The 19,757-nt window shown below is 42.5% G+C and overlaps 1 protein-coding gene across 4 annotated transcripts in view; it reads left to right on the top strand.

The window, feature by feature from the left end:
* Window positions 1–19,757, top strand: part of stxbp5a (syntaxin binding protein 5a (tomosyn)) — a 322,570-nt gene that overhangs the window by 196,230 nt on the left and 106,583 nt on the right. For all 4 annotated transcript variants that reach the window (XM_060914103.1, XM_060914104.1, XM_060914102.1 and 1 more), the window contains exon 6: window positions 6,082–6,145. In XM_060914103.1, coding sequence (XP_060770086.1) covers window positions 6,082–6,145 — 64 coding nt within the window. The remainder of the gene's footprint in view (window positions 1–6,081; window positions 6,146–19,757) is intronic.

The raw sequence follows: 19,757 nt of genomic DNA, 5'->3' as shown, positions 1-19,757 counted from the left end.
AATAGAGCGCAGTGTGACATGCATTGGAAGTCTATGGACATCAGATCACTTCCCATGAACAAAGGTTTCCAGACTTAAACAATATGTTAACAGATTTGCCATTTCGCCCCACTAAGGCTACATCCACACGACAACGGCAATGAGATTTTTTTTTAGCGGGTAAAAAAAATATCGCGACCACATGGGCAATGGATCAGTAAAATATCAGGTACATATGGCAACGCAACGCTTGCTGAAAACGATGCAATACACATGCCACACCTCTACGTGCGCTGTAAGACGGTCCCATCAGAGACACCAGAACAATAGAAGAAGTAGGACGCATGTGCATAAACCCCTTCTTCTACCCGGCGTGAAGCACTCACAGGAACAAACACACAACAACAAGAAGATGGCTGCGACTACACAAGGAAATTGTGCCTTCTGTGTGTAGAAATTAGTTTTATTAGTGTGCATAGTTTTATATAACTTAATTTTCTTATTGTGTGTGAACAATTTGAAAAGCATTTTTATATAATTTATATACCTTTTTATATTGTGTGTGAACATTTTGAAAAGCAGTCTTATCCAATAAAAAAAGAAATTCAAGAAATAGTTCAGTTACTTGTTTATTTAAAAGAAAAGCTGTATACAAAAGTGAATGCAATGCAGTGGTTCATACAAAACAGTCTGTTGAAGGGTCTTCTGACCCTTTTCCCCTCTGCCTCCATTATAGTCAGGTAACTGTTGCTTTGTGTGGAAGGCTGTACTTTCTGTTCATCAAAGCAGGTGTAAATTGTCTGTCTGGCAGGTCAGTCAGGTTAATGTGTAAACAATTTCAAAAGATTCTTATCCAATAATAAAGATTCTTATCCATTGTTGCTGTTGTCGTTACGAATGATGCGCGCGAGAGTGCTGCTTGTTCTAGTCATGTGGTTGTGACGTCATCGTAAACAAATCCGTTCTACTCATCCAGACGACTTCGCAACGGCGCCGTTGCCAGATTTTTCCACTCTGGAACCCGTTCTCAAAAAATATCCCCCAAAACGCCGGTGCCGTGTGGACGCCAGGCCGAAACGATAAAAAATTTTATCAGATTCACCTGAATCCGTTGCCGTGTGGACAGGGCCTAAGTATAACTAGTCCCATTTCACCCCACTAGGTATTCAGGACCTTTCATGAGATTCTTGCCATCCCAAGCAGGCAGGTCTTTTGCAAGAGATCTATCGAGGATCACATTTCCAATGACTCCAGTTCACTAAGGCCCTGTCCACACGGCAATGGATTCAGGTGACTCCGATACAATTGCTTATCATTTAGGCCTGGCGTCCACACGGCACCGGCGTTTTGGGTGCCCAAAACGCAATCTTTTTGAGAACGGGTTCCAGAGTGGAAAGATCTGGCAACGTTGCCGTTGTGAAGTCGTCTGGATGAGTAGAACGGATTTGTTTACGATGACGTCACAACCACATGACTGTGAGTGCTTCACACCAGGTAGAAGTGTAACGAATTCGATGCGAGTTGTCAACAAATCCTATAACTTGGTTCATGAAACGCGCTTACAAAATATTTTCACTGTGAATATTTATTGTGTAATGGTGCAAAGTGAGAGAGAGAGACTCTGCCCTTAGGGCAGAGTCAATCCCGCCAGCAAAAATAGGGGAAAAAAGGAGCGATCTCACCTCTTCAGATGTTGGTTTAAGTCCTACAATACATTCCTCAAAAAGGGCGTAGAAGAGCAAATTAATCCATCAACGTGTAGCATTCAATTTATTCCGGACCATTAAAGACGCCGCCTTCCGCGTAGAATCATACGTCATCCTCGCCGCCATATTGGATAGGTCAAAGCGGAGAATAAAGATTCATGTGCTGCATTTAACTGTACCAACAGGTTTACCGTCCAAACGAGATCACATGGGATTACCTTTCACAGGTGAGAAACAACAAATTAATCCATCAACGTGTAGCATTCAATTTATTCCGGACCATTAAAGATGCCGCCTTCCGCGTAGAATCATACGTCATCCTCGCCGCCATATTGGATAGGTCAAAGCGGAGAATAAAGATTAGCTGCGTTTAACTGTACCAACAGGTTTGCCGTCCAAACGAGATCACATGGGATTACCTTTCACAGGTGAGACTGGAAAAATACTTTTCATTGTATTTGGTCATTATAATGTAATTTTACGAACAGATTTTCCTGACTTTGTGGCTAATATGAAGTCTCGCGCATAATAGTTTATGCGCATGCATCCTTACTTCTTCTATTGTTCTGGTGTCTCCGAAGGGACCGTCTTACAGTGCCCCTAGAGGTGTGGCATGTGTATTGCATCGTTTTCAGCAAGCGTTGCGTTGCCATATGGACCTGATATTTTACTGATCGTTGCCCATTTGGACGCGATATATTTTTAAATAACATCTCGTTGCCGTTGTCGTGTGGATGTAGCCGTTGTCGTGTGGATGTAGCCTTAAAAGCCCCTCTTGTATTGAATGGGCAGGCCATGTTGTCCACAATCCAGCATGATCTTAACTGCTTGTCAAGTACCACAATGGCTGGCCTGTTGTGTTTGATGTTTGATGGTCGGTCTAGATTTTAAAATCCCACAGCAGCTTTATCTACTCCGACTTTAGCACAGATTGTGGTTCATTATCATACCATTTTGATCCCCTTTCAAATCCGAATTGTTTGCACAAGTTCCAGTGGATGATAGCTGCCACTTTGTCATGTCTCCATAGGCGGTGCTGCTTTTGGGTGAGCATCCTACACTCTGCAACAATGTGGCTCACCATCTTATCTTTTTGACCACACAATCTGTAGGTTAGCAGTAAGTCCTGCTTACCTGTGGTCGACTTTATGCTGTTAGTTCTTAGGGCTTGGTCCTGAGTGGCCATTATCAGTCCTTCCTCCAACTATATTGCCAGCTCCAACTATATTGGTGGTCTCCTACATCCTCTGTCCCTTTAAAGAACTGTCCATGGAGAGGCATCTGTGGTAACCTCTTCTTTCTCTCTTCTCGTGAAACTCCATACTCTGCTTGAGAACATGTTCTTGAGCCACTGCTTTTAATGCCACCTCTTCACTGTTGTCTATATATTTACAGAGGTTCTCAATCTCCACATACACAGAATCTTCAATACCTAGCAGTCCTCTGCCTCCCTCCTTCCCAGACATATAAAGCCTGTCGATGTTTGCTTGAGGATGAAGAGCTCAGTAGATTGTCAGTAACTTTCATGTCTTTCTGTCTAATTCCTGAAGTTCATTTTTGGTCCAGCTGATGATTCCAACAGCATATATCATGACAGAGACTGCCCTTGAGTTAATGGCTGTGATTGTGTTTCCACCATTTAATTTTGACTTCAGGATCTTTCTGACTCTATGAAAGTACCCTTTCTGCACAATCTCCTTCATCTCAGAATGCTTTATAACATGTGCTTTGTATAATTTGCTTCTAATATACCCACGTATTTATAACCCTCACTGTTCACATTCAATGATCTAATCTTTCCCTTGGCTGGTAACGTGATGCCCTTGGATCTGATGACTTTTCCTCTTTTCATAGTAAGGGTTGCGCATTTGGAGATACCGAACTCCATACAGATATTGTTGCTAATAACTCTGACAGACTGCACCAGAATGATTTTCATTTTTGCCATACAACTTGAGATCATCCAAATAGAAAAGGTGATTCCTTCTTCAAGTTCATATGCAGCCTTCATCTTCCTCAGGACCAGGGTTAAAGGGATTAGTGCCACAGCAAAGAGAAGGGTCAAAAAAACTGTCTCCCTGGAAAATTCCCCTTTTGATGTTTACTTCACCTAGCACTTTTCCACCAGCCATCTATTCTGTTTTCCAACCATTCATGCTGCTTTTTTCAGCACACTCAAATTGTCAGTGGCTCTGAAGAGATCTAAGCATTTAATGAGCCAAGAGTGAGGTATCATATCAAAAGCATTCTTAAAGTCTATCCAGGCTATCCCTAGACCCATAAGCCTTCTTTTGCAGTTTCTTGTAATCATCTTATCGATGAGCAGCTGGTCTTTGCTCCCCCTGGAGCTCGTTTGACAACCTTTTGTTCTTCTTGTAACAGGTTCTTATTCTCAAGGTGTTTATAGAGCTCTTCGCCCAATATTGCAGTCAGGAGTTTCCACATTAGCGGAAGGCATGTAATTGGTCAAAAATTCATTACAACTGGTCCAAGCTCATTGTCCTTCATGTTAAGTACTGTCCTGCCCATGGTCATCCATTCTGGTATATATTGTAGCTGTAATCACTCATCTAGTTGATGTGCAACACGTTCCATCAAGGTGGTAAAACTCTTTAACTAGTATCCTTGCAAGCCACCTGGGCCTGGTGCCTTCTAATTTGCCTTTTTCCTGGCCTATTTTTGCACCATGTCCTTCTAGATCTTGATGTTGCTTTGCTTTTTGACATAATCAATTTCTTCAACTGACCCCTTTAGCCATTTTGCATTCTCATTATGGAAGACACTCTTTCCCCAGGTATCATTCCAAAAATGTGAACTCTCTTCCAGGTTCGGCGTCTCATCACCTGTCTCACTCCCATCTATCTCTTCATAGAGGCGCTTGCAGTTTGATTCAAACATCCTGTTCTGATGGTATTGTTTGGTTCTCTCCTTGTACCTCTTTAGATTTGCAGCTTGAGTAGTCTTTGCTTCAATTCCTTGAGCAGTACTTTCCAACTTTTTCTGCTCATTCTATATTTCTTTTCAAGATGATGGATGATATGTCACTTGTTGACGTGTCCCCTGATACCACTCTTTGTAACCTGCTGATATCTTTTCTAAGCTCTTTGATTTTTAGTTTAATCCTCTTCATCCACCATGGCTCATTTCTTGCTTTATGTTCTTTCCTTTGTACTCCCAACCATGTGGCAATGACATTTGCTCCTGCAAAAAGCAATCTATTTGTCCCCATTATCGATTAGATTTCTAAAAATCTCTTGACTACATTGATCTCTCCGGTTGCTTTTGTCGTTCTAGATCTCGCTATATTCCTTAGGTTGGAAGGCTTCTGGAGCTCGTTCTCTCCCAGTTGGTCCAAAATCATCTTCAGGATTGTAAGCTGATCTTCATTACACCCTTTTTCTTTCATATTTGCTGCAATTGCTGGGATCTCTGCGTGTTCGTCTTCTATATTTTGTGCAACCTCATTATGACCTTCATTTTCCTCTTCCTCAACCTCATTATGACCTTCATTTTCCTCTTCCCTCATTCTCCAGATCTTCATCCTTCTTGTCAGCTGAGATGTTTCTCTTTAGTTCCTCAATTCTATATATGAACGCCATTGATTAGCTTTAATTGCCCTTGCTTGGTCCACAAGTCTCTGCTCAGTGACTTCAAATACTCCTTCAGTGTTCCAGAGCTCTAACATCCTCTTTCTGTACCCTCTCCTAGTGGGTTCACTCCTGATGTAACACTTCATAACTATCCTATTCACCTCCTTGGTCCACTTCAACCTCCTCTTTTCAGCAGTCGATTGTTGATGACCAGGTCTTGGCTGCTGTGCCTGAGGATCCTTGCCAGGTGAGAGGCCTTCCTGGAAGGTCTCATTGACACTGTTATCTCTACTCTCAGAGGAATTCATTTCTCATCATTAATTGAGATGCCAGCAGGGTGTTGGATTTTTTCGGGGTTATCTCCCCTAGATCCGCCACATTCTGTGAGACCAGGGACAGCACTAAGAGCCACTGCAGACGGTCTTTGGCATGTGAGAGGCTAGATGGTAAGGCCAGTTGCTGGTGACGAATTGGCTATATGTTGTGCATTACATGTCGCTGGATATGGGGAGACCAGTCTGGGATGCCAGGTGTTATAAGGCCAACCAGAAAGGTGCTACTCCTACAGGGATCCTTGCCAGATTATTATTATTATTATTATTTATGATTTTGTTTGTCACACTTGTGATTTTTATTCCTGAATGTGTGCCACTGCTAATTAGGATTGCAGCTTTCTTTCTTTCTTTCTTTCTTTCTTTCTTTCTCTCTCTCTCTCTCTCTCTCTCTCTCTCACAGCCTAAGCCCATCCATTGTTCTCCCTCCATCTCACTATTTCAGTCTTTTACATTGCTTTGTCTCTATTTTAGGTCCTCCAAGGCCCACCCTGGTCCTGTCGTCCACATAAGTGATAACCCAATGGATGAAGGCAAGGTAAACATTTCTCTTAGTGTCCCTGAGTCAGACTTTGATGCACAAAATGCCATGTGTTTTATGTTGTGATTATGTTGTCAATCTAAAAAGGCAAAAGTCCTTCATTAACCAGACTTCAGGAACTGTAGCAGATGAGAGCAGTTAATATTTAAAATGCAATGTTTGAAAAATAGCATTCATTCTGTGTGGTTCCACAGGTTAAAAACATCTAGATGAGTTATTTCTCCTTAACATTTCTCACTTTTTTGCTGCCATAGCAACAACTACTGTAGCAGTGCAAACAGAGGTGTCATTAATGTTATGCAATATCATGTCTATTGCTTTTACAGAATCTTGCTACTAGAAATGAAAAATACTTCATTTTCAACAATATGATCATCTGAATCTTCTCTTGGGTTCTCCAGTGGTCAGCTGCTTGCATCTCTTGCAGCACAGGCAATAAATAAACAACCCTCTAATAATGCCCAAGAAGTAATGATTTAATACCAAAATTGCTCATATTGATAATCAGACTTCAGACATATTGCCAGACCAGAGGGATGTCTCAGTTATACACATTTCTGACTTTACACTTGACCATTTTTTTTTTCTTAAGCAACATTTGCTCAAGTGTGGAGCGGTATTGCATCTAGCACCATAATGATTTAACCACGATATGTCATACTGAAATGTATGTTTTGGTCTGCAAATACACACAAATTATTTAATATTATTTGAGGCCAGTAAACATGACACTGTTAATTAATTTAATAGTAGATCCCAATAGAGCCTACGTCCCACACACATTATTGTTTCATTACCTCGATCGAGTAGTTCATGGCTTCATGAATTTGTGCTCATTATTAACTACTAAAAGGCAAATTTTATATATATATATATATATATATATATATATATATATATATATATATACACACACACACACAGTGGGGCAAAAAAGTATTTAGTCAGTCACCAATTGTGCAAGTTCTCCCACTTTAAAATGAGAGAGGCCTGTAATTTTCATCATAGGTACACTTCAACTATGAGAGACAAAATGAGAAAAAAAATCCAGAAAATCACATTGTCTGATTTTTAAAGAATTTTTTTGCAAATTATGGTGGAAAATAAGTATTTGGTCAATAACAAAAGTTCATCTCAATACTTTGTTATATACCCTTTGTTGGCAATGACAGAGGTCAAACGTTTTCTGTAAGTCTTCACAAGGTTTTCACACACTGTTGCTGGTATTTTGGCCCATTCCTCCATGCAGATCTCCTCTAGAGCAGTGATGTTTTGGGGCTGTCGCTGGGCAACACGGACTTTCAACTCCCTCCAAAGATTTTCTATGGGGTTGAGATCTGGAGACTGGCTAGGCCACTCCAGGACCTTGAAATGCTTCTTATGAAGCCACTCCTTCGTTGCCCGGGTGGTGTGTTTGGGATCATTGTCATGCTGAAAGACCCAGCCACGTTTCATCTTCAATGCCCTTGCTGATGGAAGGAGGTTTTCACTCAAAATCTCACGATACATGGCCCCATTCATTCTTTCCTTTACACAGATCAATCGTCCTGGTCCCTTTGCAGAAAAACAGCCGCAAAGCATAATGTTTCCACCCCCATGCTTCACAGTCGGTATGGTGTTCTTTGGATGCAACTCAGCATTCTTTCTCCTCCAAACACAACAAGTTGAGTTTTTACCAAAAAGTTCCATTTTGGTTTCATCTGGCCATATGACATTCTCCCAATCCTCTTCTGGATCATCCAAATGCTGTCTAGCAAACTTCAGATGGGCCTGGACATGTACTGGCTTAAGCAGGGGGACACGTCTGGCACTGCAGGATTTGAGTCCCTGGCGGCGTAGTGTGTTACTGATGGTAGCCTTTGTTACTTTGGTCCCAGCTCTCTGCAGGTCATTCACTAGGTCCCCCCGTGTGGTTCTGGGATTTTTGCTCACCGTTCTTGTGATCATTTTGACCCCACAGGGTGAGATCTTGCATGGAGCCCCAGATCGAGGGAGATTATCAGTGGTCTTGTATGTCTTCCATTTTCTAATAATTGCTCCCACAGTTGATTTCTTCACACCAAGCTGCTTACCTATTGCAGATTCAGTCTTCCCAGCCTGGTGCAGGTCTACAATTTTGTTTCTGGTGTCCTTTGACAGCTCTTTGGTCTTGGCCATAGTGGAGTTTGGAGTGTGACTGTTTGAGGTTGTGGACAGGTGTCTTTTATACGGATAACGAGTTCAAACAGGTGCTATTAATACAGGTAACGAGTAGAGGACAGAGGAGCCTCTTAAAGAAGTTGTCACAGGTCTGTGAGAGCCAGAAATCTTGCTTGTTTGTAGGTGACCAAATACTTATTTTACCGAGGAATTTACCAATTAATTCATTAAAAATCCTACAATGTGATTTCCTGGATTCTTTCCCCCCATTCTGTCTCTCATAGTTGAAGTGTACCTATGATGAAAATTACAGGCCTCTCTCATCTTTTTAAGTGGGAGAACTTGCACAATTGGTGGCTGACTAAATACTTTTTTGCCCCACTGTGTATATATATATATATATATATATATATATATATATATATATATATATATATATATATAAGATGCAGAATAATAGACCAGAATGTACTGAATTGGTTAAACCAAAACTAGGACTATTCATGCAGCAATGTACTGAAAATATATTACTTTATGCCATATAGCTTCTCGTTCATATATTTAATGATTATTCACTAATGGCCCTTTTCCACTACCCTTTTTCAGCTCACTTCAGCTCACTTCAGCCCACTTCAGCCCGACATGGCTCGCGTTTCGACTACCTCAGAGCAGCACGACTCAGCCCGCTTCAGCCCTACTCAGCACCCAAAACTCGCACGGTTTTGGAGTAGGGCTGAAGCGAGCCGAACCGAGCCGAGTGGGGCTAGGGGCATGAGGAGACACTCCCCTGTGCACTGATTGGTGAGGAGGCATGTCCTCACATGCGCACACACGCCCCGCGAGCATGCTGGGATCTGTAAACACCGTAAACCCGGAAGAAGAATAATTATGAATTACGAGAATTTCTGAAGCCTTATGCGCCTCGCCTCATCTATACACTCTTTCCAGTATCTGTTGGCATTGTCGGTGACAACAAGCCACAGCACCAAGACCAGCAACACTAACGACTCCATGTCCTCCATGTTTATTGTTTACTATCCGGGTTGTGAGACTACCGCTTAAAAGGTCACTTATGTCACTGTTTGCGCTGCCTAACGACATCACGTGACGTCCACCCACTTTTGCTAACTCCACCCAATGTGTCCACCCACTTCCAGCCAGCATGGCTCAGTGCGGTTGTAGTCGAAATGCAACTCCAACAGCCCCACTCAGCTCGACTCAGCCCAACTCAGCACGGCACGGCTCAGCCCAACTACGCGTTGGTAGTGGAAAAGCGGCATAAAAGTGAGGTGAATATTGGTGAATAATAACCAAGACAAAGTCAAGGTTATTATTCACCGATATTCACTGAACCTGAGGCAGATAATTGTTTGAGCAAAAAGAGAGAGGGAATTATTTTTTTAAAAATCATATTTAAAAAATTTATTTCAGTGTTCAGTAATGGCATGTGTCACTTATTGTATCACATAAAATACAGTGGTGCTTGAAAGTTTGTCAACCCTTTAGAATTTTCTATATTTCTGCATAAATATGACCTAAAACATCATCAGATTTTCACACAAGTCCTAAAAGTAGATAAAGAGAACCCAGTTAACCAAATGAGACAAAAATATTATACTTGGTCATTTATTTATTGAGGAAAATGATCCAATATTACATATCTGTGAGTGGCAAAAGTATGTGAACCTTTGTTTTCAGTATCTGGTGTGACCCCCTTGTGCAGCAATAACTGCAACTAAACGTTTCCTGTGTGTGTGTGTGTGTGTGTGTGTAGCGTTCTCTTGGAATAAAACATTTACATACCTCAATATGCTTCCACAGGAATTTTAGTCCATTCCTCCTTACAGAACAGCTTCAACTCTGAGATGTTGGTGGGTTTCCTCACATGAACTGCTCGCTTCAGGTCCTTCCACAACATTTCAATTGGATTAAGGTCAGGACTTTGACTTGGCCATTCCAAAACATTAACTTTATTCTTCTCTAACCATTCTTTGGTAGAACGACTTGTGTGCTTAGGGTCATTGTCTTGCTGCATGACCCACCTTCTCTTGAGATTCAGTTCATGGACAGATGTCCTGACATTTTCCTTTAGAATTTACTGATATAATACAGAATTCATTGTTCCATCAATGATGGCAAGCTGGGGGCGTCGTGGCTCAGGTGGATAAGGCGCCACACCATAAATCCGGGGACCTGGGTTCAATTCCAACCTGAGTTCATTTCCTGATCCCTCCCTGTCTCTCTCCCACTCATTTCCTGTCTCTACACTGTCCTATCCAATAAAGGTGAAAAAAGCCCAAAAAATATCTTTAAAAAATGATGGCAAGCCATCCTGGCCCAGATGCAGCAAAACAGGCCCAAACCATGATACTACCACCACCATGTTTCACAGATTGGATAAGGTTCTTATGCTGGAATGCAGTGTTTTCCTTTCTCCAAACATAATGCTTCTCATTTAAACCAAAAAGTTCTATTTTGGTCTCATCTGTCCACAACATTTTTTCCAATAGCCTTTTGGCTTGTCCACATGATCTTTAGCAAACTGCAGACAAACAGCAATGTTCTTTTTGGTGAGCAGTGGCTTTCTCCTTGCAACCCTGCCATGCACACCATTGTTGCTCAGTGTTCTCCTGATGGTGAACTCATGAGCATTAACATTAGCCAATGTGAGAGAGGCCTTCAGTTGCTTAGAAGTTACCCTGGGGTCCTTTGTGATCTCACCGACTATTAAACACCTTGCTCTTGGAGTGATCTTTGTTGGTCGACCACTCCTGGGGAGGATAACAATGGTCTTGAATTTCCTCCATTTATACACAATCTGTCTGACTGTGGATTGGTGGAGTCCAAACTCTTTAGAGATAGTTTTGTAACCTTTTCCAGCCTGATGAGCATCAACAACGCTTTTTCTGAGGTCCTCAGAAATCTCCTTTGTTCGTGCCATGATACACTTCGACAAACATGTGTTGTGAAGATCAGACTTTGATAGATCTCTGTTCTTTCAATAAAACAGGGTGCCCACTCACACCTGACGGTCATCTCATTGATTGAAAACACCTGACTCTCATTTCACCTTCAAATTAACTGCTAATCCTAGAGGTTCACATATTTTTGCCACTCACAGATATGTAATATTGGATCATTTTCCTCAATAAATAAATGACTAAGTATAATATTTTTGTCTCATTTGTTTAACTGGGTTGTCTTTATCTACTTTTAGGACTTGTGTGAAAATCTGTTGACGTTTTAGGTCATATTTATGCAGAAATATAGAAAATTCTATAGGGTTCACAAACTTTCAAGCATCACTGTACTTTGTTTTGAAATAGGTAAAATAAATCACAATTCCACCTTAACTTTGAATAGTTTTAGACAAAACTTTGTAGCATCTTTCGTGCTTTTAGGAACAGCATTTTCTTTCATAATTTGTGATTCTTCCTCATTACAGTGACAGAGCGATTGGCAGCCATTTTGCCATGTTGCTCAAGGTGATTATCCAGAAATAGTCTGAATCTCTCAACCAATCAGCACACATAATTTCCTGTAATCGCCAACATATTTATAATAATTTGCATTAGTTTTTTTTTAGTTTTGTATACAATTTTTAATAAAATGTTAAATGGGTGCATGAACTACACTCAGGTAATCTTCATAATCTAAATGGCACATCCAGAAAATTGACTTATGCTATGATCAGTCTTCAGCCCGCTTTTGACACGATTTTGTCATGGCTGACAAATTTCCAGCATCAAGCCTGAATATAAATGTCGGAACTAGTTCATGTGATATAGTGTGTCTAATAACAGTGATGTGAAATCTGGGACACCCCACAACACTCCGACGAAAAGTCTGGCATGTCAGATTTTTTTTTTTGTATTTTCTCATCAACTACTACAATGTGTTCCTTTATGTCACTTCTGTAACCATGGTTGACAGTTTCTTGACCCTCTTCCCCGACAACACACAAGGATGTGAATGATGATTGGTCAGGTTCAAACTCAGTGTTGTCAGTCTCCCCACTAAGACATGGCAAGAATTTATGGCACTCGTCATCGTCACTGCTTGAGGCGAACCACGTTTGGTTGACTTGGCCAGAATTGCAGCAGTAGGGTGGCCAGATCCTTTTTGCATACTCACACACACACTCACCTATGGGTAATTTAGAGTAGCCTGTGACTGTGGGGGAAACCGGAGAGCCCAGAGGAAACCCACGCAGACACGGGGAGAACATGCAAACTCCACACAGAAAAGGCCCCATCAGCCACTGGGCTTGAACCCAGAACCTTCTTGCTGTGAGGTGACAGTGCTAACCATTACACCACCGTGCTGCCCTTTATGGCATTATGAGTGCCTAATTTGACACGGTGACTTTCATGAAAGACCAAAATATCATAAACTTTTAAGCAATTAAACAATTACTGAATGTGTACTCATTTCCCTGCATAAATATTTACATAACTATTGGTACTGACTCTGCGAGCATAAAACTTTTTTTGCAACATTTGAGAGTTTTTGCAGATTTCATGTGTTTCCATTACTTGTTTTTTTTAGCTTGCAGTTTAAGTAGGTTAATGGACACACAACTTATGTGGAGGTTCACCTTCCAACCCTAAGCATACCACCGAAGCAACACTGGAATTTTCCAAAACCAAGAAGATGACTGTGTTAAAATGGTTTAGTCAAAGCCCAGACCTAAATCAGATTAAGAATTTATTGCAAGACTTGAAAATTGCTTTTCACCAACAGTCTACTTTCAGTCTGATAGAACTTGTAAGAATGTGCAGATGTGCAAAATCTGAAAGAGATACTGTACCTGTCAAAGACTTGCAGCTGTAATTGACTCTATCAAGTATTGACACGGGGTGAATACTTATGCAGCCAACTAATGTCTGCTTTTATGCTTAATTCACTATAGTGTCACAATAAAACATGTTTGCACCTTTGAATTGTAGGTGTGGGATGGAATTAGTGGCATCATTGTGATGTGGTGGTGAAGCAGGAGATCAGTTTGCAGATGAAGCTGATTGTCTGTGAAGATTCTCAGTCATCCAGGTCATAGTAACTGTGGGTGGTAAAAGAGAGCAACTGGACTTGCTTGAAGATTCTTGAAGACGTTTCACCTCTCATCTGAAAGGCTTCTTCAGTTCTGTCTGACTAGTAGGGAGTATCAGGTATTTATCCGCTCATGGATGAAAAGCTCATCTAAGGTGTCGTTGAGTCATCCTGTTGGTGTGGGTCACTGGGGGCTGGATTTGAACGGCTTCGAGAGTCGTTAGGGTGATCAATGGATTGCCCGTTAAGGTGATCAGTGGAATGCTGATGCTCTCTATTCTCTTGTGAGTCACTGAAAACAGCTGGGTTTTGGTGTGCATTCAGTTGTCTGGGAAGTGTGCCAAGGACTGCATTGTAGGTGGCTGATAAATGATGTCTTAGGCCCTGTCCCCACGGCAACGGATTCAGGTGAATCCGATACAATTGTTTATCGTTTCGGCCTGTCTTCCACACGGCACTGGCGTTTTGGGTGCCCCAAAACGCAATCTTTTGAGAACGGGTTCCAGAGTGGAAAGATCTGGCAATGTTGCCGTTGTGAAGTCGTCTGGATGAGTAGAACGGATTTGTTTACGATGACGTCACAACCACATGACTGTGAGTGCTTCACGCCGGGTAGAAGTGTAACGAACTCGATGTGAGTTGTCAACAAATCCTATAACTTGGTTCATGAAACGCGCTTACAAAATATTTTCACTGTGAATATTTATTGTGTAATGGTGCAAAGTGAGAGAGAGAGAGAGAGAGAGAGAGAGAGAGAGAGAGAGAGAATAGCCCTTAGGGCAGAGTCAATCCCGCCAGCAAAAATAGGGAAAAAAGGAGCGATCTCACCTCTTCAGATGTTGGTTTAAGTCCTACAATACATTCCTCAAAAAGGGCGTAGAAGAACAAATTAATCCATCAACGTGTAGCATTCAATTTATTCCGGACCATTAAAAACGCCGCCTTCCACGTAGAATCATACGTCATCCTCGCCGCCATATTGGATGGGTCAAAGCGAAGAATAAAGATGCCTCATTCATGTGCTGCGTTTAACTGTACCAACAGGTTTACCATCCAAATGAGATCACATGGGATTACCTTTCACAGGTGAGACTGGAAAAATACTTTTCATTGTATTTGGTCATTATAATGTAATTTTACGAACAGATTTTTCTGACTTTGTGGCTAATATGAAGTCTCGCACATAATAGTTTATGCGCATGTGTCCTTACTTCTTCTATTGTTCTGGTGTCTCCGAAGGGACCGTCTTACAGCACCCCTAGAGGTGTGGCATGTGTATTGCATCGTTTTCAGCAAGCGTTGCGTTGCCATATGGACCTGATATTTTACTGATCGTTGCCCATGTGGACGCGATATTTTTTTAAATAACATCTCGTTGCTGTTGTCGTGTGGATGTAGCCTTAGACCCCCACCTCTGTTCAGTGATGGCTGTTCCAGGTTGACAAAAATGGCTTCTTTAACTCCTCGCTCATACCAACGATCCTCTCTGGCTAAAATGCGTACGTTGCGATCCTGAAATGAGTGTCCTTTGTTGTTAAGATGAAGGTAGACAGCAGATTCCTGGCCTGAGGAACTGGCTCTCCTGTGTTGAGCCATACGTCTGTGAAGCGGTTGTTTCGTTTCCCCAATATACGAGTCCGTGCATTCCTCATTGCACTGAATTGCATACACTACGTTGTCCTGTTTGTGTCTGGCTATTCTGTCCTTAGGATGGACCAGTTTCTGCTTCAGGGTGTTACTGGGTCTGAAATGTACCGGAATGTTGTGTTTGTAGAAGATCCTCCTGAGTTTCTCAGGTAGACCAGAAATGTAGGGAATGACAATGTTCTTGCGTTTGTTCCTGTTATCCTCCTTGTCCGTTATGTTCCTTTTTCTGCTCTTGAAGAAAGACCAGTTGGGATACCTGCAGTTCTGAAGTGCTTTCTTGATGCGATTCTGCTCCTTCTCTTTTCCCTCTACTGTTGTAGGGATGTTCTGAGCCCTGTGTTGCAAGGTCCTAATGACCCCCAATTTTTGTTCCAGTGGGTGGTGAGAGTCGAAGAGTAGGTACTGGTCTGTGTGTCTGGGTTTCCGGTAGACCTCAATGCTAAGGCTTCTGTCTTGTCTAATGTGTACATCACAATCCAAGAAGGCTAGATTATTCCCACTGACGTCCTCCTGAGTGAAATTGATGTTGATATCCACTGCATTGATGTACTTAGAGAAGGCTTCCACTTCATGGGTTTTGATTTTAACCCAGGTGTCAACCACATATCTGAACCAGTGGCTGGGAGCAACTCCTGAAAAAGTGGTCAAAGCTTTATGTTCCACTTCCTCCATGTAAAGATTGGCCACAATAGGGGACACCGGTGAGCCCATGGCGCATCCATGCTTCTGTCTGTAGAAACTTTTATTAAACTGGAAATCAGTGGTAGTCAGGCAGAGGTCAAGCAGGGTGCAAATCTGGTCTGTGGTGAGGTTCATTCTATCCAGTAAGGTGTTGCCTTGAAGGAGTCTTTTTCTAACAGATTCGACTGCTTCTGTGGTGGGAATGCAGGTGAAAAGAGAAGTGACATCGTAAGAAACCATGGTTTCATCTAAGTCTAGTTTGAGGTCTGCAACTTTAGTAGCAAAATCTTGGGAGTTTTTGATGTGATGTAGCATATTCCCAACAAGAGGAGCCAGGATGCTGGCTAGGTGTTTGGCACTGTTATAGGTGACAGAGTTAATACTGCTGATGATAGGCCTGAGTGGAGGTCCTTCCTTGTGAATCTTGGGGAGTCCATATATGAGAGAAACGGCTTCCCCAGGGTACAATCTGTAGTACAGAGATTGGTTGATGGCTTGGTCCTTTTCTAGTTGTTGCAGGCAGCTAACAACTTTCTTTTTGTAACAACTGGTGGGGTCCTGCCTTAAGGTTTCATAGGTGGTTGTGTCGCTGAGGAGACTGGTCATCTTTGAGTGGTAGTCCGCTGTGTTTAGCACCACTGTGCATCTCCCTTTGTCAGCAGGAAGGATGGTGATGTCTCGGTCTCTTTGAAGCAATGTCAGAGCCCTCCTTTTTTGGCTGGTGAGGTTGGAGGGGGGTGCTTTTGCACTGGACAGAGCAGCTGATATCTTCAGTCTAAGTTGTTCTGCCTCTGTGTTGGTCAGATTGTTGTTTCTGATGGCTGACTCTGTGGCTGTGATGAGATCTACCACTGGTATCCGCTCTGGTGAAACTGCAAAGTTAAGTCCCTTGGATAAAACATCTTTCTCTGGTCGGGTGAGTACCCTGTCGGATAAGTTCTTCACCCATTTCTCTTCTATGTCCGGTTGTGTAGCCTGGTCAGATTTCTTCCTCCAAGTCAGCACTTCTGTCTTACTGGAGGAGGTGGTTTTAGACAGCAATGTTTGAAATTTGCGCATCTGTCGTTCCTTGCCTTTGGTATGTTGTGAAATCTGTGCCTTCTCCGCGAAATCAGAGACTTGTTCCAAAACTTCACTGGGAAGAAGTATTGTCAAATCTTCAAACATCAGTTCAGTCTTGTTCTGGAGAGCATTGATGGTGAAATGTACTTGTCTCACTCTCTCATTGAGAAGCTGCTTCTGGGCTTTCTGGAGGATTATTTCAGCTCTATGTCCTTTGACCGTTGAATGCAGGCGTAGGCTAGTAGGGATAATGTTGGATTGTCGGCATCTCAGGTTGAAACGCAGGTGGTTCCTGTAGTCTGCCAGTTTTCTGGAAGTCCTCTCATACTCCCGCACCAGTCGAAGGGTTCTCATCCCCGTGGAAACATGTCTGTGAAGATTCTCAGTCATCCAGGTCATAGTAACTGTGGGTGGTAAAAGAGAGCAACTGGACTTGCTTGAAGATTCTTGAAGACATTTCACCTCTCATCCGAAAGGCTTCTTCAGTTGTCTGACTAGTAGGGACCTGCTTGACCTCTGCCTGACTACCACTTATTTCCAGTTTAATGAAAGTTTCTACAGACAGAAGCATGGATGTGCCATTGGCTCACCGGTGTCCCCTATTGTGGCCAATCTTTACATGGAGGAAGTGGAACATAAAGCTTTGACCACTTTTTCAGGAGTTGCTCCCAGCCACTGGTTCAGATATGTGGATGACACCTGGGTTAAAATCAAAACCCATGAAGTGGAAGCCTTCTCTAAGCACATCAATGCAGTGGATATCAACATCAATTTCACTCGGGAGGACATCAGTGGGAATAATCTAGTCTTCTTGGATTGTGATGTACACATTAGACAAGACAGAAGCCTTAGCATTGAGGTCTACCGGAAACCCACACACACAGACCAGTACCTACTCTTCATCTCCCACCACCCACTGGAACACAAATTGGGGGTCATTAGGACCTTGCAACACAGGGCTCAGAACATCCCTACAACGGTAGAGGGAAAAGAGAAGGAGCAGAATCACATCAAGAAAGCACTTCAGAACTGCGGGTATCCCAACTGGTCTTTCTTCAAGAGCAGAAAAAGGAACGTAACGGACAAGGAGGATAACAGGAACAAACGCAAGAACATTGTCATTCCCTACATTTCTGGTCTATCTGAGAAACTCAGGAGGATCTTCTACAAACACAACATTCAAATGGTACATTTCAGACCCAATAACACCCTGAAGCAGAAACTGGTCCATCCTAAGGACAGAATAGCCAGACACAAACAGGACAACGTAGTGTATGCAATTCAGTGCAGTGAGGAATGCACGGACTCGTATATTGGGGAAACGAAACAACCGCTTCACAGACATATGGCTCAACACAGGAGAGCCAGTTCCTCAGGCCAGGAATCTGCTGTCTACCTTCATCTTAACAACAAAGGACACTCATTTCAGGATCGCAACGTATGCATTTTAGCCAGAGAGGATCGTTGGTATGAGCGAGGAGTTAGGCCCTGTCCATACAGCAACGGATTCAGGTGACTCTGATACAATTGCTTATCGTTTAGGCCTGGCGTCCACACAGCACCGGCGTTTTGGGTGCCCAAAACGCAATCTTTTTGAGAACAGGTTCCAGAGTGGAAAGATCTGGCAACGTTGCCGTTGTGAAGTCGTCTGGATGAGTAGAATGGATTTGTTTATGATGATGTCACAACCACATGACTGTGAGTGCTTCACGCCAGGTAGAAGTGTAACGAACTCGATGAGAGTTGTCAACAAATCCTATAACTTGGTTCATGAAACGCGCTTACAAAATATTTTCACTGTGAATATTTATTGTGTAATGGTGCAAAGTGAGAGAGAGAGAGAGAGAGAGAGACTCTGCCCTTAGGGCAGAGTCAATCCCGCCAGCAAAAATAGGGAAAAAAAGGAGCGATCTCACCTCTTCAGATGTTGGTTTAAGTCCTACAATACATTCCTCAAAAAGGGCATAGAAGAGCAAATTAATCCATCAACATGTAGCATTCAATTTATTCCGGACCATTAAAGACGCCGCCTTCCGCGTAGAATCATACGTCATCCTCGCCGCCATATTGGATAGGTCAAAGCGGAGAATAAAGATTCATGTGCTGCGTTTAACTGTACCAACAGGTTTACCGTCCAAACGAGATCACATGGGATTACCTTTCACAGGTGAGAAACAACAAATTAATCCATCAACGTGTAGCATTCAATTTATTCCGGACCATTAAAGACGCCGCCTTCCGCGTAGAATCATACGTCATCCTCGCCGCCATATTGGATAGGTCAAAGCGGAGAATAAAGATTAGCTGCGTTTAACTGTACCAACAGGTTTGCCGTCCAAACGAGATCACATGGGATTACCTTTCACAGGTGAGACTGGAAAAATACTTTTCATTGTATTTGGTCATTATAATGTAATTTTACGAACAGATTTTCCTGACTTTGTGGCTAATATGAAGTCTCGCGCAGAATAGTTTATGCGCATGCGTCCTTACTTCTTTTATTGTTCTGGTGACTCCGAAAGGACCGTCTTAGACCCTGTCCACACGGCAATGGATTCAGGTGACTCCGATACAATTGCTTATCGTTTAGGCCTGGCGTCCACACGGCACCGGCGTTTTGGGTGCCCAAAACGCAATCTTTTTGAGAACGGGTTCCAGAGTGGAAAGATCTGGCAACGTTGCCGTTGTGAAGTCGTCTGGATGAGTAGAATGGATTTGTTTACGTTGACGTCACAACCACATGACTGTGAGTGCTTCACGCCGGGTAGAAGTGTAAAGAACTCGATGCGAGTTGTCAACAAATCCTATAACTTGGTTCATGAAACGCGCTTACAAAATATTTTCACTGTGAATATTTATTGTGTAATGGTGCAAAGTGAGAGAGAGAGAGAGAGAGAGAGAGACTCTGCCCTTAGGGCAGAGTCAATCCCGCCAGTAAAAATAGGGAAAAAAAGGAGCGATCTCACCTCTTCAGATGTTGGTTTAAGTCCTAGAATACATTCCTCAAAAAGGGCGTAGAAGAGCAAATTAA

Source organism: Neoarius graeffei, chromosome 2 (assembly GCF_027579695.1).
Source record: "Neoarius graeffei isolate fNeoGra1 chromosome 2, fNeoGra1.pri, whole genome shotgun sequence".
NCBI lineage: Eukaryota > Metazoa > Chordata > Actinopteri > Siluriformes > Ariidae > Neoarius > Neoarius graeffei.
This window is presented reverse-complemented; position numbering and strand designations above follow the sequence as displayed.